At 37.6% G+C, this 22,685-nt stretch overlaps 1 protein-coding gene across 5 annotated transcripts in view; it reads right to left on the minus strand.

Moving 5' to 3' along the window:
• The window catches only part of PPP3CA (protein phosphatase 3 catalytic subunit alpha), a 311,802-nt gene that overhangs the window by 38,878 nt on the left and 250,239 nt on the right, over window positions 1-22,685 (minus strand). For all 5 annotated transcript variants that reach the window (XM_035030165.1, XM_035030166.1, XM_035030167.1 and 2 more), the window contains 2 exons: window positions 18,641-18,718; window positions 16,122-16,216 (listed from right to left, as the gene is read on the minus strand). In XM_035030165.1, the coding sequence (XP_034886056.1) occupies window positions 16,122-16,216; window positions 18,641-18,718 (173 nt within the window). The remainder of the gene's footprint in view (window positions 1-16,121; window positions 16,217-18,640; window positions 18,719-22,685) is intronic.

Consider the following 22,685-nt stretch of genomic DNA (forward strand, 5'->3'; position numbering starts at 1 on the left):
TCCTTCCTTCCTTCCTTCCTTCCTTCCTTCCTTCCTTCCTTCCTTCCCTCCTTCCTTCCTTCCCTCCCTCCCTCCCTCCTTCCTCTCTCTCTCTCTCTCCCTTTCTCTCTTTCTTATTTCATTTTAAGTATTCTCTGCACCTAACATGGGGCTTGAACTTACAACCCCAAGATCAGGAGTTGCATGATCTGCTGACTGAGCCAGCCAGGCGCCTCTCTGTGACTACTTTCAATTTAGGAAAAGCTACCTGTTTTAACGGCATCGTCTGTTCTATGGATAGACAGTTTTAAAATTGTGGGAAATTCTCAAGTTGAGTTTAAAACTTCTTTACCATTTACTGATCCAAATCTGCCTTCTGGAAAAATACAGAACAAGTATACTTCTGATTCTAAATGACAATCTTTTAAATATGAAGAACAAAACTCTCACATCATATCTTCTTGAGCTTTGGGAAGATTTTACTTTTATTATCCTCCCATGGCATGATTAGAATCACATTAGTGGAAATTACTGAAGAGATCCTGGGTGATATCAAATGGGTTTTTTTCTTGTTTTGTTTAGGGGTTTAAAACACAGAAAAATCAATCCTTTCATTACTTTTTTACATTGTAGCTTTTGATTATAGATAATAGAGCAAAGATAGCCCTTCAAAATCTATTTTTTGAAAAGCTACCAAAAGTTTACTGCATTTGAGCCTTTACATTAACTTCTTAACAATATCTTTAACATAGCATTGCTTTCATAACTGCATTCGCTCCTTCATAACTGCATTGCTCCTTCATAACCCAAAATATACATATACATATACATGTGTGTATACATATACATATATATGTGTATGTATATATATATACACATGTGTGTATACATATACATATATACGTGTGTGTATGTGTATATATATATACACACACATATTTAAGCAGGTTTGTAGGCTCCACACCCAGTGCGGAGCCCACTGCTGGGCCTGAACTCATGACCCTGAGTTCAAGACCTGAGCTGAGATCAAGACTTGGACGCTTAACTGACTGAGCCACCCAGGCCCCCCACATACCACCTTTTAAATATAGATGCTCAGAAGCTAAGGATTCATCCTGGTATTTCTCTGAATTTTTTTTTTTTTTTCAGGAAAATTCTCCCTATTCCCTTTGGCTCTTCTTCAAGATGAGATGGCTTTTAGTGCCTTTTCCTCATCCTGCTCATCCTTATTCTGGAAACATGCCACATTGGCAATGCCCCTATAGAAGTGTGGCCCAGAACGAATAGAATCTTTTTGGTGGGTTTAATCATTGCAGAATATGAGGAGGATATATTGTTTCTTCTGTAATTTGGATACTATATATGTCATATTGCAGCCTAATAATATGTTGATGTTTTCAGCAGCTTGCAGTTAACTAAAATCATACTTGAGAACAGTATGGTCTTTGCTTTGAATCATATTTCTGGCTCACCAGCATGGTTCCAGGGAACAGAATCACGACACTCTGGGGACAAGAAACGCAGGTAGTGCAGTCAACATTTATATGAAGGGAATTATTCTCTTCTTCCCACAGAATGCTAAATCCTGTGTATATTTCTATACACCCATTCTTCTTTAAGTTACCCTACCATTTATGCCATATGACACTTGGCCTAAGGATACATTCGTATAGTATTAAAGGCATGCAAAATGAAAGAATCATGGCAAATTACCATACCCATACTTCTAATCTGCCAGATGGAAAAGGTGAAGTACTTCCCGCCTTTGCTAAGTACTACCTGAATACCGGCTCCACTGAAAAGGTCTTTACTATTTTTGGATACGGCATATTCCTAGCAGAAGTGTATCCTCATAAATTCCAAAGGATCTTTAAGGTTCTAAGTTGTCTTTTTTTTTTTTTTTTTTTTTTTAGATTTTGTTTATTTATTTGACACAGAGAGAGAGCAAGCACAAGCATGGGAGCCTCCGGCAGAGGGAGAGAGAGAAGCAAGCTCCCCACCAAGCAGGGAGCCCAATGTGGGGCTCAATCCCAGGACCCTGGGATCATGACCTGAGCCGAAGCCAGATGCTTAACCGACTGAGCCATCCAGGCTCCCCTAAATTGTCTTTCTGAAGAATAATTTCTCCTCTAAGTTTCCCCCTCTTTTTATTGGCATTAGGTTGATACATCCGGAGGAAGGAAAATAGATGTTATAACAGTGCCCTGGAGGAAAAGGAGAGGCTCTATAGAATATGTCATTTAATCCTTATTACAAATCTGAGAGGTGGGTGTAACTGCCTTTATGTTATAATCTATGGAACTGCGGTTGAGAAATGAAGTGGCTTGCTCAAGATCATGCAACCAGTAACTGGATGATCTGACTCATATTTAAACTCCGCTTTTACTGACATCAAATCCATTCCCTTTCCACCATTCCCTTCTGTCTCTTATAAATTATAAATGGATGAATTCTAGTCCTAGCGGTTATAGTAATTCAACCTTGAACATCGTATTCATAATTAAAGATGTTTTAGCTTTTGCCAAAATACATATTTGAGAAAATGAAATACAATGAGAATTTACAACTGAGGGTGCGGCTTGCTCAATAGATAAAACAGAAGTTCTGTTTTGTAGCTGGTGAGATAAAGCATTTATTCATTCAACATTGACTCAACACAATTTATTTGAGTGCCTAATAAAGTAGAAACATTTTTTCAGATTTCATTTTTGTTTATTAACACCAGAAATAATACATTTTAACAGAGGCTACATTTACTAAGCATCTGCTTTATGCTAGGCACTATATATGGTCCCTCACAAAACATAATCACAAATCTTCACAATATTCCTCAAAAGTAGTTCTTAATCATTTGCATTTTGAAAATAAACAAACAGAGAGGTTATTTGCCCAAGGTCACACTTGAGAAGTAGTTAAATTCAGTTTTGGCCTGAATCTGAAGTCCCTGATCTTTCTAGAATTCCATGATATTCTCACCCTAACTGCATAAATCATTCAATGTCTGCCAAGTTTTAGACACAGATTCTCCTTCCACATTTATTCTTTGTAAAAAAAGAGCACTGGATTGGAGGGCCAGGAGCTCCGACTGCTAGATGGGTTCTCTCATTTAATACTCACAAGACCCGAGGCCACTTAATGTTTTGAGGTCTCAATTACCTCCCCTAACTTTATCTAGAAAATTTATATGACCACTTCCAAATCTGAATGATAACAAACTTCTGGAACAAAGACCTCATCATTAATGCAATTATTGACTAATATTCTCAGTAATTCCGGAGGCTATTTATAGAACATTTTTCTACTTTTCTACAGTTTAAAAAGAGAATAACTCTAACTTAAAAATGCAAATATACCAATATGTATTCTTTTTTCTTCAGCAACATAAAGTATTCATGCACAAATACTTCCCAAATAACCTCACTTTAATAAGTTACTCATGAATTTTTATGTTTTTGTACATGGAAAAATACATGGAAAAAATACAAAAATACATGGAAAAAAAAAACCCTTTAAACCAAAACAGTCCCAAATATCTATATCATGAAATTCCCAGTTAACATTTCATCTTCCACCTCCCACATCTGTCCTGCCACCTGCCTCTAACTGTCACTGGGATTACAAAACTCAACTAGAGCCCTAACAGTGTGCTGTTCTCTGAAGTACTTGAAAGACATTTATCTCCAGTGCAGTATAAATAATACAAATGGTTGTACTTCGAGAATCACTCGAGACCAACTCCTGAGGCCTTGTCTGAGAAACAGAGAAAAGAACAAAGTCTACCATCAAGAAATCCCACTATTCTACAGGCAATTATACATGACCTCTTGTCATTGAACAATTACATCAGAGGCCTGGAGAGGGATGATGACATATATATGGACCTTGTGTTATTAACCAAATTTAGAGCAGACCAGACTGCATAGAAAAAAGTGCTCTTCTGTTGCACATGCACTTGTGAAGAATAGCTGGAAAAAAAATTTGATGTAATGGAAAGAATACTAATCCCCATGAATCTGAAGGTCTGACTGCCAGTTCTTTCTCTGATGTCAAAATTATGGTCTTAAAGTTATGTAATTACTTGGTCTAATCATTTTTACTGCACCTGTAGACCCCTATATAAACATGGAAGCCATGCCATGCACAAGATACAAAATCAGTAATCTAGGGATAGCACTGGACCTCCATTATTTCTAATGACACAACTAGGTGCCCTGAATAGAGTGAAACCCAAAGAATAGAATCCATTCCTCTGCTTACCACACCATGCACTAAAATGCTAGGCCATCTCCAAATCTGTAAATTAAAGGGGTCTCCCCTACTTTAAAATTTGAGATTTTGATGAGACACAAAAACCAGTATTTCATAAGAACTCGGTAACATTTCTCAACATCTTTACAATTGTTATCATCAGGGAGGATGATGATAGGGCGATGAGTGAAAAAAACAGAAATATCCAAACAGAGCTCCTAATTTAAGAGAAGTTATCAACATATTGCTAGCAAGAGGCATTAACTGGTTCACCAAACCATGGGTTCAATATATTTCAAGTGGATTTCAAGAGGAATACAAAGCTTCTTTTCTGAAAGCCTTTAGATTAGTAATGTAATGCTCCCAGCATACCTCAGGCTTTCTCAACACTACTAGTCCTATTTTCAGTGGAGGAGAGGAGAGGTCAGAAGAACGGAAATAATGAATTCTAATAACATTTTTCATCTCCTTAACTCTAATTGACCATCCATTCCCAGCTTCAAAAGATGGGACAGAGGGACAGAAAAGAAACAAAGATGAGAAGAAAGCAAATGGCGGCACTCTAGAATCATTATAAACCATCCAGAAATAGAAGAAAAAAAAGCATAATAGAGGATTTTTTTTTTCCTTTAAGTTCTGCTACCTGTAGACTATAGAGACCTCAGCAGGAAAACTAGCATCAGCATATTCTTTTGGCAAAGTCCTACCATCACGGAAGGAGACATGATGGCTTGATGGATAAAATTCTTGAGATAGGACCTATATACTCATAATGTTCTTTGCCAATATTTTAAGATTATGCTGTATGCTGCATGAAAGGGTTTTTTTGATTCTGGGAGAGATACTATACATTTTTAAAAATCTGCATTTTCCCATAGAGATTATTTTTTTAAGGTACAATTTTCTTTTAGGATTTTGTGAAGACACATATGTATAGTTTTTGTAGTACATATTATAGCATCTATAAGCACAATCTCTGATTCCTTCCATTTTGAAACCTGACTTCTAACTCATCTCCTTTTTGTTTTTCCCTCAATGTCCTGTACTTGCCCGGTGTATTCTGTTTTAAAAAGATTCTTTTTATTATTACTAGTGACCTAGGCTAAGGGGAATTTATTAATTCATGAGGGTTGCTGTATTTGGTGAGCAAGGACTACAACTTATAACTCACTTTTACTCTATAGTTCATAAGATTGATGACAGAGTAAGTAGGCATTTATGGAGGCGGATTTCAAATCTTCATTTTTAGGTAATTTTGTCATAATGATGTTCTTCAGTCTGGGTTTCTTGAGAAATTTAATGTTTAAACTGCTTGATTTAGTACTTCACATAGGGTCTCTCACTGGCAAATTCTCAATAATTTCCATGTAATGACTGAATTTCAACCAACCTGAAATATTTTATCATTAATAAATATGAACATTAGGTATATATAATTTCCCTGCAGCTGTGAGCTAATGATTTTGTATTTATCAAGATACACATGTGTGTGTTACTATATATAATCCTCTTATGCATGCATCTAGTCCTTGCCTGCTCCTTCTACCTTGTACACGCATTCTTCATGATACTGTATTACTTTGCTACAAGTGTCCTGCATAAAACTTGGATGATTGTAACTTAGTTACATGAAGGAAAGAGACTGCACCAGATATATCTATGAAATAATATGAGCCAATTTTATGATTATGTGTGTGTGTGCACATGTGTGTGTGTTATGTGTTTCTCTTTTTAATACTGTGTTAGTGAATTTTGAACCAGCTCATTATTCAAATACAGAATTTTGGGTAAAGTCAATAAAAGGAAAATTATGAAAGGGATGAAAAAGGCAAAGATCTCTTTTTATTCTTTTATAGTGCTTTGAACCATACCTGGCACATGGTTGGTGTTCAATAATGTTGGTTGAAGAAAAGATCTAAGAAAGGAAATAGAGAAAGGAAGGACAAGATGGAGAAAGACAGGAACAACAGAAAGAAGGCAGGCAGGCAAAGAAAAACTACAAACAAATTTTTCCAGAACATAAAACATGTAACTTCTCAGGATGCTAACAATGTAACTAACCACATATGAACAGTATGAAGGGTACATGTTGGCATTTAGGAGAAAGATAGCATGTCACTTCAGCAGCTAAGCCCTGTTTTAAAATTGTCAAATAATCTCTATTTTAAGACAAGAATGGAAACAATATTGGCTCTGTCACAAAGTAACTGTGTGAACTTAGACAAATATTTCTCCTTATTTGAGCTTTACCTTCTAAACTTGTAAAATAGGAATAATTATGACCTGTTCTGTTGTTTTCAAAGTATGAAGATCAAATAAAATGATATATGTGATTAATATCCATGATAATATATATGATCAGATAAAATATTTGGCACCTGAAAAACACAAAGTATCATGATGCAGTTTCAAATTCTTCAAGGAAGGGATGGCTATCTAAGTTTAACACATTGTCATTTTATAATTCCCACCTAAAGTGTCACATCGAAATACTAACATCCAAAGAGTCTGGGCCAAAAACTGATCCTTGCAATCAGCTCAAGTCCAGTGAAACACTGTGAATTATTTCTACATTACAATTTCACATAGAGAATATTAAATATTTTTTTTTGCCATGTCAAGAGGAAAGAACAAATTATGAGTTCTTTATCAGTTTTAGCTTTAAGTTCTAATCCCTATTGTTATAATGTTAAGATAAGGCTTACGCCACTGTAGTAAATGAGAGAGAAAGAGAGAGGTTTAGCTGAAGCTTTAAACTGCTGGAGAAGTTGGCATGGCCTTAGTAAACACTGTGCCCATGCCGTGCTCTCATTCAATGCAGTTGATACTCACCAGACCCTGGCGGGAGGTACCTGGAATACTGGTGGTATCTGCATGCAATCATAGAACACCCTTTTCACCTGCAAGGTTGTACTTGGTATCAAGCCCTGAGCTGCAGCCTGCAATGGTTCTAGGTTGCTATCTCCAAGATACCCTTGGCACTGAGTTAATATTAAGCCCGTATACTTGATATTTTCTGTGGAAATTAAGATCACAGCAGACTTTTTGACATTGGCAGGGTCAAGTCTCTTGCAGATCTAGAATTTCCAGACAACGAATAGCAAGTGATAAGCCAATGATTTGGGTCTTTAACATTATGTAGATTGTCCCTGTTTTTCCTCCTACTAAATGCTTTACAGAGGATTCGATTCCTAGAGAAACAGGTTTCAGTTCAGTCGAAGAATCTTCTAACCATCTGTCAGAAGATGGAATGCAACACTCAGGATGCCTCCCCCAGCTGATCCTGTTCAACTGGCAGCAGAAGAGGATTGCCCATGAACCTGCATGGAGGATATTTAGCATTGCTCCAGATCCTGTCTTCATCCTCATTTAAGGTCTTGTATAACTTCGAGAGCTCAATCCTGTAATTCTATGGGCAACGGTCTGTGAGAAGCAAGGGTTGCCTCACTCACTGCGTTATTACTTAGGGAAGTTCCACAATTGCTTCACTGCCAAAATCGGTAATTATGCAGTAGTGATGGTTATGAAATCAAGAGGTTCATTTGTCAGAGCAACGATACTGAGCATGCATTCAATTAAAACATATACTCAGGGTAATTCTTAAATATTAAATCTTGATGGAGTTTCTATTTTACCTTCTGTCCCATTAATGTTTCAATGTAAGCAAGTGGACGACTGGACAAAACTAATCTATTTAGAAAGTGGCCTCCAACAAGGACACTTTCACAATGGAGCTGAATGAACAAAAGCAAAAGTATAAGCACCTAAGGGATGCTTTTTAAAGAGAGAAATTAATGATTTATTTGAGAAAAATATAAGAGATACCCCATTTTTTAAATAATGTATATATTTGAATGTATAACATTCATGTAATTTTGAAGGGATAACAAATGACTCTTCATTTCAAAAGCTTTTGTTTTCTTATTGAAGAATAGTCAGTCACCTCAACATAATGGAGCCATGAGTTGAATAGGAGATCAGGGCAAACACTGCCCTGAAAGCTTCCAGATAACAAAGCTGACCTGGAAGAGCACAGACAGGGGTTAACCTGCAAGCCCTGGCATCAGGCTGCCAATTTTCAATCTCAATGCTATTCCCTGACCAGGTTGTGTGAACCTTGGCGAAAGTATGCAACCCCTCTGCACTCTAGTTTTTCATCAGTAAAATCAAGATTAGAATGTAATTCATGGAGTGTTGAAAGATTAAATGCATTTACACATAGAAACTTAGAGCAGTGTCTGGCACAAAGTAAATCCTCCATTATGATTATGATTATGATTATGATTATTATATGCAACTTGCATGAATAAAGCAAGTAACATTTGTGCACATGCTTTCCCAACTGAAGGGAAATATTTACATTTACTAAATATATTATTACCAACCTAAGACTTTAAAGACAATGTATCAAGTTGTAGCAGTCAAGGTGACAATGATAATGGTATAAGAAATTATAATCATAGTTAGATTAATTTCACATATTAAAGAGTACTGGATATAACAGGCAGTGAAAAAGGGACATTCTGCTAAAAACCCTCACTCCATTCATCTCAGAGTGATCTCTCTGAAAACCATCAAAACGTCCTAACTGAAAGTTCTCTTCAGCCTTAAATGTCTACATAAAATCTTTTCTACCACCTCATAGTGATAATACAAAAAGTTAATGCTAAGAGTTTTCTTCATGGTTTCTGCTTTGCTCCTTCATAAGGTTGTAGATTCCATACCATTTCTCCACAGACAGTCCTAGGTTTAATAATCATTATGAAGAAATTATCTTTCCAATGTGTGTAAAACAATACTCATTGGGGTAAAGAATAAACATGTTTATTTTTTTATAATAAAAATGTTTACTAAATAAATGAAGGAATTCCTATTTTTTTGATAGGACTTGCTTTACTTGTTTTGCTTCAGTAACAACAAGAAAAACACATAGCCTACAATTTGTTAGCAAATATCAAATAACAAAATGCTACCGTGAATATATATTTACATTTCTTATGTTGAAAAAAGTGATCTCAGTGAACAGTTGCTCAAGACCAATTAAGAGGATCTTTAGATTTGATATGATGGCAGAAAAAAGTAAGAGCTGGGAAAATTGTTGCCATTGGACAAAATCTCTGGATTAATTTTATCTAGCTTATAAAGCACTAGTGATCATATTTATACCTGTGGTTGTAAAGTCCCAAAACATGCTTTAAAAATGTTTATGTCAAGCTAAAGCTTGTCCCCATGGTTAAGATAGGCCTCAGACTCTACAGAAATGGCTTCTTGCTTATAAAATGTGGGCAGTTTTGTAGGGAAGTAAGCTTTTTGGCATGCTGTAGAGGAAGAGGCTAAGATGCTAACTTAAGGTTGCCTGGGCACGAGTTCTACTCCCTTCCAAAAACCGGCCTCCTTCCTCTCCCCCCCACCCCTACAATCTCCTTTTCCTACCCAGGATAAAGATCTGATCTGGTTGGTTCTGCACTTGGCTCCTGAACCAGGCAGGTGCCACATTCCACTAAGTTTGTGAACACAAGGGGCGCCTGGGTGGCTCAGTCGTTAAGCGTCTGCCTTCAGCTCAGGTCATGATCCCAGGGTCCTGGGATCAAGCCCCACATCGGGCTCCCTGCTCAGCGGGAAGCCTGCTTCTCCCTCTCCCACTCCCCCTTCTTGTGTTCCCTCTCTCTCTGTCTCTCTCTCTGTCAAGTAAATAAATAAAATCTTAAAAAAAAAAAAAGTTTGTGAACACAATTCCTGAATGCTGAAACAAGGTCCTGGTGTGAAAGAACTATGCTGTGATAAGAAACGAGTGGGTGGCTCAGTCAGTTAAGCATTTTCTTTTGGCTCAGGTCATGATCCCAGGGTGCTGGGACCAAGCCCGCATCGGACTCCCTGCTCAGCGGGGAGCCTGCTTCTCCTTGTCTGCTGCTTCCCCTGCTTGTGCTCTCTCTCTATCAAATAAATAAATAAAATCTTAAAAAAAAAAAAAGAAAAGAAAGAAACGAGGTTCTCAGGCCTGGCAACCCACAGCACTGATGGTGTCACTGAGAGCTGAGTGCTCTCCCCTAGACGTCAGGGGACCAAGGCGAGCTGCCTTCAGATACGTTGCATTTGCTCCTGCATGTCCACATCACAACTGCCAATAAGATTCTTCCCTTGGTTTCTTATAGTAGCAATTCAATCCTTCCTTTACGATGGTATGCCAAGCTGTAAATTATCTCTTTATTTATAAATGGTACTTCTGAAGTCCATGACTACTTTTTGAAGGAAAATATTTGAGGATGTTGACTGTGCCAAGTTTTGGTAGAGCTAAAATGCTTTTTTAAAAGCAATTCTATCAATTTTCCTAGTTTAAAAGTCCAAACCATCATAATACATTTTTTTCCCCATCAAAAAGGGTAGACTTTTGCATGTTAGGATTTTAGCAAATGATGTTTTTCTTGTCTTATCCTCGAAACCCAGTTTTGCACCTCTCTCTTCCTTAACCTACTTTAATACTGAATTAATTTTCTTCCTCATTGTCATTTTTAATCTCTGGTCTTAATTACTAAATTAGCGTGGTGGCCATTTAGATTTTTCTTCTCAAATCCAAAATACATTTCACTTAATAAATTTTATTTAATTACTCAATTTTACTGGGTCAGTGGCTCTTCCTGGAACTGAGTTATATACCCCTGGTATGTATATTTGTATTCCTCTATATCCATATCGTACCATATCGTATCCATATCCATCCAACCATTCACTCCCCCACCCATATCACAACTCATCTAATCTACAGAGAATTGACACCACATGGCAACCTCATGTAATTTACTTTAGATTTTTCTGAAGCACAGGTGTATCACTAGAGAGATAAAGGACTTAACTGTTTACATCGAGGTTTCAAACACATTTTTCCAGAGGTCCATTATAATTTTTGGCCAAACTGACTTGTTTAAGGCAGAGTTCACATTTGCCCCTTATTTCTTGATACTGAGAGATTTTACTCTAAGATTGCTTTCATGTCACTTCGTCAGTCAAGCTTATTATCATTTGGTCTCCATGGACTAGTTTTCCACTCTCAATTAGCACCACTTTTTTCTTTTTTTTTTTTATTTTAAAGATTTTATTTATTTATTTGAGAGACAGAGAATAAGAGACAGAGAGCATGAGAGGGAGGCGGGTCAGAGGGAGAAGGAGGCTCCCCGCCGAGCAGGGAGCCCGATGCAGGACTCGATCCTGGGACTCCAGGATCATGACCTGAGCCGAAGGCAGTCGCTTAACCAACTGAGCCACCCAGGCGCCCCTACACCACTTTTTTCTTTGTAGTATTTTCCAAGTACATCTGAATCACTATTGATGGAATTCTTTATTTAACATCTATCCCACTACCAAATTATAAACCCCACTAGCGTGAAGAAAACGTCCATCTTGTTTATTTTATACAAGCAGCACCTAGCGCAGTGCTTAGTATACATAAGTTCTCAGTAACGGTTTGTTGCACTGGTGAGTAGATGAGGTTGAAGTCAGTTTTACAGGTGGTATATTATTATTATTATTTTTTGAAGATATTATTTATTTATTTGACAGAGAGAGAGAGAGCACAAGGGGGAGCAACAGAGGGAGAAGCAGACTCCCTTCTGAGCAGGGAGCCTGATGCGAGGCTCGATCCCAGGACCCTGGGATCATGACCTGAGCTGAAGGCAGGCGCTTAACCAACTGAGCCACCCAGGTGCCCCGGCATATTATTATTATTATCATTATCATTATTATTATTATTATCATTAGAAGCAGAAGCAGTGTGCATGTGTCATTCCTGCAGTTTTCTCCTGTTCGGTGGGTTTGGGTAATTATGAAATTGCTTTACCCTTAGGGCTACAGATTCAAAGAAGGAAAACAATTCGAACGTGCAAAGTGCTCTGCAAATGTTTAACTCCAACTTGGAAAGGGTTTTAGAACTGGTTACAATAGTAACTGAAAGTGAGATAGAGCTCTGTGGGTCTGGTAGGGCACTTTGGGTACTGTCTTGCTATTTAATTTCCAGAAAGAAAATGCTTCAATCAATGCATGTGTTGATGGTCTACCATGTATAATGCATGCTACTTGGCTTTACGATGTGTACCAAAAAGCCCCTACTTCAAACTAATTATAATCTGATTGGGAAGTTATAGCAATGCTAACTATAGGAAAAGCTAATGAGAAAAAAAAAATTAAATGGTAAGTATGAGGGCAAATGATTGGTATTTCAGACATTCAGAGAAGGACTACCAACAGAAGTCTTCATAGAAACAGACTGGAGTCTGAGAACAGGCCATTTAGATGGGCAGAAAAGAGGAAGACACGTATTCAAGATAGAAAAAAAGTTATGTGGGCAAAGAGGTGGCGACAGGGACGGCCAAAATTTGTACAGGGCCATGAGCAGAACAATGCAGCTAAAGTAAAGGGTTCACCCAGAGAGAAGCTGAGAGATGGGTTATAAAGGTAGATGGAGCCATAAAGTGAAAGTATACCTAAGAGGCTGAGGAGAACGGGGTATTTTTGTCAGTTTCCCTGAAGCCACTGACAGGTGGCATAATGATAGCAACATAAAATATTCAATGATGATAATATCTTAATACCGCACAGCATTTTGTTGCAAAGTAATTTCATCTATTATTCACAGAAGAAATTCTTTTTTTCTCATTTTGCAGAGATGTCACTGCACGTCAATACATGTAAATGAGCTAGCTGTTTCATGGCAGAGCTGTGATTGCAAGCTCCATCTTCTGCCCGGGCAGGTTGCAGGAATTGTCAGAGTGAGGAGACAGAGGCCAGGGGAGGGGTGGGTGGTTCGCCTGTGTTCCTGCAGGCTGGCAAGGCTAAGAACTGCGCGAATCAGTGTGGGCTCCGCCAAGGATGGGCCACGTCCAGTCCTCATGACTTTTAGAAAGCCGCTTTTCATCGCAGGCAAGTATAGAACTACTAATCACAACCTACAGACATTGAAACAGGAAGCTGATCACACACCTATGCTTGGTTTTAAGATGGCAGAATAAACCTATTTTCCTCATTGCTTCATTTTGCCAAAGAGCTGTCGCTGCTGCCTTAATTTGCAGGTGCTTAAAAATCAAATCATATTTTAACGATTGGGTTATATACAACTCCATAGCCTTTTACGGTCATCTGTTTCTAAGAATCAATGGGTTAACTTAGAGATTCTTCACCGCTGTCTTTCCATTGATGATGTTTTGAAGGTGCTTGCAACCCAGCTTTCTGGCACTGCCTTTTACAATTCTCGTTAACATTTATCTTATTCAGATACAGTACTCCTCACTTCAGCCGTGAATCACTGACTGCCACTCCCACATACTGTACCCAGTGTTAACATAATCGCTTTAAAGTGCTCCAGAGATCTTACACAAAAGTCTTTTGAAATTAGGCTCAAACTGAAGAATGTATCTTTCTTCTTCCTATCTGTTTATCTTTTTTCTCTCAGGAGAATTTTTTCTTTTATGAAAAGGTTCCCAAACTGAAATGCTTCTCTCCCCTTCCTGAGAGATTGTGATCTACCCTGAACACAAGAGAACACAAAGAGAACTACAAAGCCTCCAAGACTGCGATCTGCTGATGTCTACAGTTTTTTTTTAAGTTTGCGCCTTGTTAAATCAGAACCATTGACAAAGAAGCAGTGAATATCCTGTGGGAGAAATAGCCATTGCTCTCAAGCAGAACCGCTACCCAGCATTATGATGAGTGGAAAAAGTCTAAGTCTGTTTTTATGGAGTGAAATCTCAATTTTCTTTTTCTTCTTTTTTTTTTCTTACTGTTTTGACTTTTTTTCAATCGTTAAAAAAAACTTGTATGTATAGTCCATGCTACTTAGTAATTGGTCTCTGTCAAGAAAATTACTTATTTGGGCACTCCTTTCATTAGGTGAAATAGAAAAAAAAAAAACTGTTTTAATGCCATAAAGAAATAAGAACCTAGGTGTTCAGATTGTATATACTTTCAGGAAATAGCAGGATCATGACGGGACAAGCAAGATGACCCACTGAGTTCCTGCATTCCTTACAGGTACCACAGGGGAATTCTCTGGTATGAGAACCCACATCCAATCCAAGGGAATTCAGTCTTACTGTTTTTATACAAAAGGCTTCAAGATTGAGATTTTATTTGGCAAAAAAAAAAAAAAAAAGTCTTGGCTGCTTAAAAATAAAAGTTTCAAAAACCCTGTCTTGACTTTATTTTATTCTATTTTTCTCTTTCTAATCAAATGTTCACCATTCTTTAATGTCCAGATCACGTTTTACCTTAAACAAGGCCCTTTCTGACCATTCTAGAATATCATTCCTTGTCCAACATACTCACTGTTTAACTCTCTTAGTTTCACTTAACGACGCTGTGTTTTGTATTTGTATTAAATCACCCAAATGTCTTATTTCATCAATTGGCTTATAAGCCCTTGGCACACCAAGAACATGGCTTGTTTTACTTTGTATGCTTCTTACCACTGAGTACTAAAGACAGCTCCTCTTTTCTAGAAATTAGGCAACAGGAAACAGGGGACAACTCTCCCTTGCCCCCCCGCCCCCAGACATCCATCATTGTGACAGAAACTTCACAGCAACTTCTGACAACTTCACTCCAGGGCCACAGAGGAGGGCCCACCACAGTCAAAATGGCAGTGTATGAGACTGTGCATCCCACCCCACCCAGCAGGCGTGTCTCTCTGGGCTATGGGGTCAGGATAGTCACGTGAAGGATCTAGAGGACAGCACAGATGTGTCGGGGGTAGGTGGGGGGAGGCAAGTATCTCAGCAAGCCACACTCAGATATGCTGCTTTAATATTGTCTAGACCAATGCCAACCAAAGTTAATGGCTTTTTCACATTTTATCCCCCATTCTGTCACACCTGGAACACTCCATGTCATTTCTGATTAAAGAAATTACCTTGATAAAAGAGGATAATGTGTCCCTTGCTCCTCCTCTCTTCCCCATAGTCAGTAAATAATGCCCTCTCGTAAGGAGCGCCTGGGTGGCTCAGTCCTTAAGCGTCTGCCTTCAGCTCAGGTCATGATCCTGGAGCCCTGCATCAGGGTATCAGGCTCTCTGCTTGGCGGGAAGCCTGCTTCTCCCTCTCCCACTACCCCCGCTTGTGTTTGCTCTCGCTATCTCTCTCTCTGTCAAATAAGTAAATAAAATCTTTAAAAGTAATAATAATAATGCCCTCTTGTTTCCTGGTCCTTTTTAGGCAGGCAAGTATGGAGTTTCATAAAGAAGTACAGGACGCTAAACCAGAAGATGTGGGTTTGATTATAGTTCCTCACTACCTAACTGAGTGACCTAGGGCAAAGCAATTAGCCACAGAGACCCACTCTGCATATTAAAAGGGGGTGGGAGCTAAGGATATTTACTTTGAAGTTTAATTAATTTTTTTTTTTTTTTTAAATAAATGAACATGAGCCTGCCTAGCGCAGGATCCAGCTCATGGTAGGTACTCAATGAATGCAACTTAAATTTGAATTTGAAGCAATAGCTTCTTTTGCTCATTTTTTCTTAATCCCTTACATGCACAATCACCCTGTTCTCATTGTTCTCATTGTTCTCATGCCCACATCCTTTTAAAGAAGCACGATTTTTGGATTACTTTCAATTATTATTTCTTTTAAAACCTCTATCTACCAGAGCAGTTCACTGCATGTAGACCCTGCTACGCATTAGAATCTCCTGGAGAACAGTTAAAAAAAAAAACAGTACCTGGGCTCCATGTCTGACCAATTGAATCTGTAACTCTGAAGACAATCACAAAATTTGCATCCAACAATACATGAAAAAGCCAGGGGAAAAAGACTGGCTGAAAACGCTTCATTCAAACCAAACCCAAATGAAACGGCTTGAGAATTATTGCACATGTCCTGCAAGACTACAAGAGGGATCTAAAACCACTTACCTTTGTTATTGTATACATCTAAATAATTTGGTGCTGAGAAAATTGTAATTAGAGAAGGGAAGCCTGTCGTTTGGCTTTTCCTGTACATGCGATACCTAAAAACAACAAAGACGAGTTACAACAAGGCTATTATGGGGGGAAAAAAGGTGATATCAAATTACAGATTTAAAATAGAATATTCAAGTTACGTTTTATCACTCTGAGAGAGCTCAATTACATAACATTAAACAAAATTTTCTCTCTAAAGTCTGTTACACACAGACATGAATTCCTCTCAAGGTTGACAATGAAAACACACAATCACATGTACAATATCCAAAGAGGCCTTTCCTAAGTTTAACAGGCCTAGGGGAGGATGGAATTCAAGGCAAAATCATAGTTCATATCCATGTGTGCAACAGAGAAAACAAAGGTCAATTTTTTCACGAAGACATCCTGTACCTACAATGTTTTTTAGAAGTTTGCCAATACTCTTGGCATTAAGACTAAATAAGCAGAGCAATATATAAATCTTTCACACTAATAACCAGGCTGATTATGTGATTTATCTGCAATATCTACAATATTCTGTTATGGTCTTCACTAAGCAATTTGCTTTTCAAAGGACGTGTGGTTAAATCTACAGGTTTTACATATTGAAAGTGTTAGAACTTTATTACCAATCGCTTCGGCATCTGCAGGTCAAAGATTATTGTCTGAGCAGGGTAAAACTTAATCAATCAGTAATGAAACAGAACATCTGCAAGATCTTTGGAAATAAACCAATAAGCCAGTAACTTTTCTTCTATTAGATAAAAATAGCACTCTAGTCCTCAAATAATCAAAAAATACAGGAAACTCTGGCTCTTTTCCATTAAGGTGAAAACATATCCAATGACTTCTATGTAACAGATTTTAGGAATATTGGTTTAGAAAATTTCCTATGACGTGCAAAACAAAATGTTATCATTCCTTGGGTATTCTGTGTCATGTTATTTCTGGCTGACTAACCATGCTTACTTTAGTTGGGTTCTAAAGTAGCTCAAATATCTGCCTTTAGGTAGATAAATAGCCACCTTAAGATTTATAATTTTATAAATACTTTCCCCAGGAGAAAATATCCTCTGAAGAAACTTCTGAAATATTCTAGGAGTATTTATTCTGCATACTGAACTAAACTTTGCTGGTGGAAAAAAATCAGAATGTGAAAGATAATTAACATTCTCAATCTTAGTACCCTTGGCATTTTAAACTGTGATTGGCTATGCCTACTCGACAACAAATAAAAACAAAGAAACTAGATGACATAATCTCAATTTTCCACAATTAATCAATCAAATGCTCAATTCAAGCAAATATGCTAATTGATTTTAACTGATGAACTTAAAATATTTTCAAATAAGCAGATGACTTTAGGTCTGTAGTGGGATTAATATAAAGCTGCTTAAAATGTTCAGTTGGGACAGTCAGTCAAAAAAGCATGGTGACACCACTGCCCTGAAAAATGCAAAAAAAAAAAAAGAAAAAAAAATTATTTAAGGACTTGATTGGTTGGGCATATCAGCAGGTTATATCAAAGGTCAGCTACAACACACTGAGTATATAGAACTGGATTGGTTCATACCTGTTGATTATTGGTTGGAAAAGCTAATTTTGAAAGGAACTTAAGATCTGCCTTGACTTAGGATCATCAGACATGGGCTTACTTCAGAATGCAGTCATCTCTATTCCTAATTTCAGCACACAGGTACTAAGTGTTTCTCCCTTTCAGAAAACTCAATATGAAAGAACGAGTTTAAGCATTTGAAGGCAAACAATACCTTTCAGGGGAGCCTACTGAGAAGGGTACTGGACTTCAAATCCTAGAATTCATTATGCCTTTTTCTCCCTATTACAGATTTAATGCACTATCAAACTGAGTATCTGATGTTTCTTAGTTTTCTAAGCCCTTATAATTGGCCTACCAATTATACTAATAATTATACTAACCCCAGGCCCTAAATTTTAAAATTTACCATGTATTACAAAATCCTGTTATGCATTTGTTAGTTAGAATATACAATTTTCTCCCTCATTTAAATGCCTCTACTTTTGTCCTTGAAAACTTCGCAGGGGTCAGGAATGATATTCTTTAAATGAGAGTACACCATGCAATATCTGTTAAATATTTATGTGTAATTCTCACTCCCATTGCCAACCAAGACTGAAAAGTTGCTGGTAATTTACTCACTTACTGGACAGTGGGAAGAGCAGGATGAAAAGAAATCAGATGGACCCATAAAGTTCTTAAGAAAGCCAGCTGAAAATTTTACCTGTTCAAGCTAAAAATGGAGGCACTTTAAAGGGAAACCTCACCACACATTTGAGACCACTCATTCCCCAGAACCCTGCCGTTATCTGTGTCATCAGAACACAATTTTAAGATCTAATGTCTTCAGGGAGAGAGCCTAGCAAAAAGGATCCTCCACAGCCTGAACAAAGTGAGGGAGCTGTGACCCAGGGGCTATGCATGGTTTCCATAAACCCACAAAACTGCTCACCCTGCATCTTGGGCTTCATGGGCTCGGAGTATAGATAACAAATTATTGTGCTGTAAGAATTCACATACAGCTGGGTAACTGTCAGAGACAAAAAGAAAAGAGAAAGAAGCATCTGTTATGAAATCATCAAGAGTAGCACATGTATCTGTAACATCCTGACCTATGTGATCTGATCAAGCATAATCAAACATACACCATTCATGAAACAAGCCTCTTGGCTCTCAGGACAGGTATTTTTCCCTGTGGCAGAAAAAGCACCTGCAGCTCTACTTTTTACATAATCTGAAAGGGCTGGAGATGCATGAATTAGACAAAGAATGCAGGCCATTATATAACAACACTAGAGAAATGTCCACTCAGAGAAAATCAATATTATCAAGTCTACATTTAAACACAGGTGAACAGAAGCATCAATATAACATGAGAGTGGAATTTAAAATATAAACCTCAATTTTCTCAAATATAGTACTATTTGGATGCACGTGCATGCCTGAGTGCTCTACAGAGTGGACTGAGTTAGGGAGTGGGAGAGAATATGCCTTCTGGAAACCAAGTTACCAACTTACTTATGAGTACAATAACCGATATATCATTCAAAATCTAAACAGAATTATGGAATTCACAGGTTTTAAACTGTGTACTTTAAATATGATCAACAGAACTGTATCTTAAGACTTATTCTTAACCTTGACTTAATTAAAATATTAAATACATAATCAATAAAAATATTAATACATAATATTAAATACATAATCAAGATGATTTTGTCTATTAAGGAAGTCTCAAAACCAAAGATGAAAACATTATTAAAAATGAAATTCAGGGCGCCTGGGTGGCTCAGTTGGTTAAGCGACTGCCTTCGGCTCAGGTCATGATCCTGGAGTCCCGGGATCGAGTCCCGCATCAGGCTTCCTGCTCAGCAGGGAGTCTGCTTCTCCCTCTGGCCCTCCTCCCTCTCATGCTCTCTGTCTCTCATTCTCTCTCTCTCAAGTAAATAAATAAAATCTTTAAAAAAAAAAAAAATGAAATTCAAATTACAAACTAAACTTGTAAAACCTTGGCAATCACTTTGTCTCTGCTCTACAAATTTTTCATGAGATAAATGTTTGTCATAAAAATGAATAAATTTTAGGTGTTTCAAATAAAGGGACAGCAAACCAATGCTCATTTTAATATAAACAAATTGCAGATGCCCACTAGAACCTAAACTATATGCACTATAAGGAATAATTCAGCAACCATAAAAATAGCACTTTGAAGAAATACTAAAGAGTACATGTCACTCAAATAATTTATTATAAAAGAGAAGATGAAAATAGTTTCTATGTTACAGTTTTTGTAAGAATTCCCTGATCAAAAGGAAAAAAAATACCATTAATATGGTACACCAGAGTAGAGATGTTGATTATAAAAAGGATTCAGTTCTTTGCAAAACTGGAATCTGAAATAAAAAATAGTCTTTGTGCATGTGCACACATTTATGTGCATTTGTACACGTATGTATAGGTATTCTAGAACATTCTAGCAACCTGCTAAGGAGAGAAAAAGAGGAGACCAACCTTCACGAGGCCTTTACTTCCTAGTTGTCCCAGGTCAGTCCAGTAAATAGACCATGTAACTGATGAACATTAGTGTAACCTGCAGGCTGAAGATGACCCAAGAGTACGCACATGGAAACGTGTCCATATGGTACTTAGATCAAGAGCTGACCAACATGTGTCTTTAAAGGCTGGTGTTCTACCCTAGGAAAAGGCGAGTATATGACCTTTCCAGATCAGTGTGTGTCACCAAAAGAAAGCTTAATTGCTGAGACACTGGTTGGTCTTTACAAAATAGCACATACATTTGGACTTATTTAGCCGTTAAGTGCCCAGCCAAGGGATGACAGTGTAGGGTGGCATCCAATAATATTCCTTCCCGATCTCTTTCAGCCATTTATTTCCTGTGCCCTTGAAATACTTCTTTAAAAAGATAGTTCAGTGCCTTGTTGTAGCACTGAAAGAGGTTGTTTGTTTGTTTAGGTTTGTCACTTTTTGCCCTTGGGCAAATGGCTTGGCAGCACTTTTTAAATTTATTTTTTCCTTTTGTTAGAACCTACACTAGTCTTATGAAAGCATAATTTTAATACATTTTCTTCATGCTAAGTTTGATACCCTTATGTGTTTAAAGTGTTCCCTCATGGAAAAATATATCTGATTTTTAATGGCAATCTAAAGAAAATAAAATTAACCTTGCAGCAATCTGCTAGGTTAATAGCATTAAGTGAGGAACACTTGTATTATTACTTGGAAGGAACTCATTTTGAAGAAAATCTTTAGAAATTTAAAGGCATACATAATCAAATACTCAAACTCTCTAAGAATTACAAACATTTTTCTAAATACATTCAGAAAATACGTGAAATCATCTAGATTCCCATTATTGGTCAACTGCCTGCCTGGGATACATTAAAGTCTTTAATAATATTAGGTGAAAAAAAACTTCACAACATTTTTATGTTTTTCAATGGAAAGGATGATATACCAAAAAGCATTCAAGCTAAAAAGCACTAAAGATATATGTAGAATGATAGAGAAAACAGGGTTCAGAACCCCTAATACCACAGAGGGAGCTGGAAAATCATTTATTCCCCAATAATTTGTCAAAGACTCATCGGTGATTTGTTCTATTTGTTAGAAGACTATTAGGCACAGGGAGGGTGGTGTGGTAAGTGTAAGGTGTAGTTTGTGTCTGGAGGATATTGTTTATCTAGGAAGGAAAGTAAAGCATTTATCGAGATATTATGAAACAAAGAAAGCACATTGGTCTGAGGAAAAATTTTGAAAAATACCTATCCCATGTTAGATCTTTTGTTTTCTTTTTTTGTTTTCTTTGCATTAATGAGGTGAAGCTTCTGAAGCTGAAGCTTCTATGCCCATCAAGGAGAAAGAGCCCCTTTTCCTCCAGTCTGGTCAGCCCAAGCATGAGCCCATGGCCTCCTTTTGAGCACAGGGCTGGCTGGATCTCAGTCCTACTCACAACCCGTCCGTGGGCACCCTTCTCAGGAAACCCTAGGATGTTTTTTTTTTTTTTTTTTTTTTTTTTTTTTAACCCAGTGTGCTGAACATGTCTTGAAAGAAGACTTAATGCAAAGATTGGTGAAGGCCAGTGATACTTTCACCTTTTGGTATTCATTTACCAGCATGCACTAATATGTTTGGGGAAGAAGCTGTACTCTCTGAAAATGCTTTTTTTTTTTTTTTTCCCTCTTGGTACATGATTATTCCTTAAGCACTAAAGAGTGTTTCCTCTTAAAAAAGGAGGTGGAAATTTCCATGGAATAGTGGGAATCCTTAGATCTGGGTTCTTATTCCAATTTCCTGTGTAAACTCTGGAAAATTGCTTAACCTCTTTGAGCCTGAATTACCTCACTGGTAAAAATGCAGGCGGTAGCATTTATATCATAGACTCAAGATAAAGATTAAATGAGTTAGCAATATATAAATTCCCTAGTCTAGGGCCCAACTGAGAATGGTAGACATTTAACAACTCTTAATTTTCTCTCCACCACCATGTTGTGGAAGAAAGATCACAGCATAGAAGTGAGTCAGCAACCCCAGATTCTAGTAGTAGCTGTTGTGAAAAAGAAACCTACAGACCTAAAATGGCATCACTTAGGCCAAGTCACCAACTGGGGCTTCATACCTAACCTAATGGAAGTTTCAGCCTTCCCCAGAAAAGTAAATCTTAACTAGTCAATCAGGAATGTTTGGACCTGCATTGGTGAGGTAATCTGTCACATGGGCCTTCTGCCTCCACCAAAGGCCGATGAGGTAATCTGTGTGAGACCCCTGCCCCTCCCCCTAAGGCAACGTGACTGGCCTGAAATAAGATTTTCTCTCCTTTTGCTAATAACCCCTCACCCCACCCTCCTTCCTATAAAAACCTTCCATTTTGTCCAGCCCCTCAGAGCCCCCTACTTGTTAGCAGGGACGCTGCCCAGGTCATGAATTGTTAAATAAAGCCAATTAGATCTTAAAATTTAAAGCGTTGATTTTTTTTTAAC

Source organism: Mirounga leonina, unplaced genomic scaffold (genome assembly GCF_011800145.1).
Source record: "Mirounga leonina isolate KUSES-001 unplaced genomic scaffold, KU_Mleo_1.0 Mir_357, whole genome shotgun sequence".
Taxonomy (NCBI): domain Eukaryota; kingdom Metazoa; phylum Chordata; class Mammalia; order Carnivora; family Phocidae; genus Mirounga; species Mirounga leonina.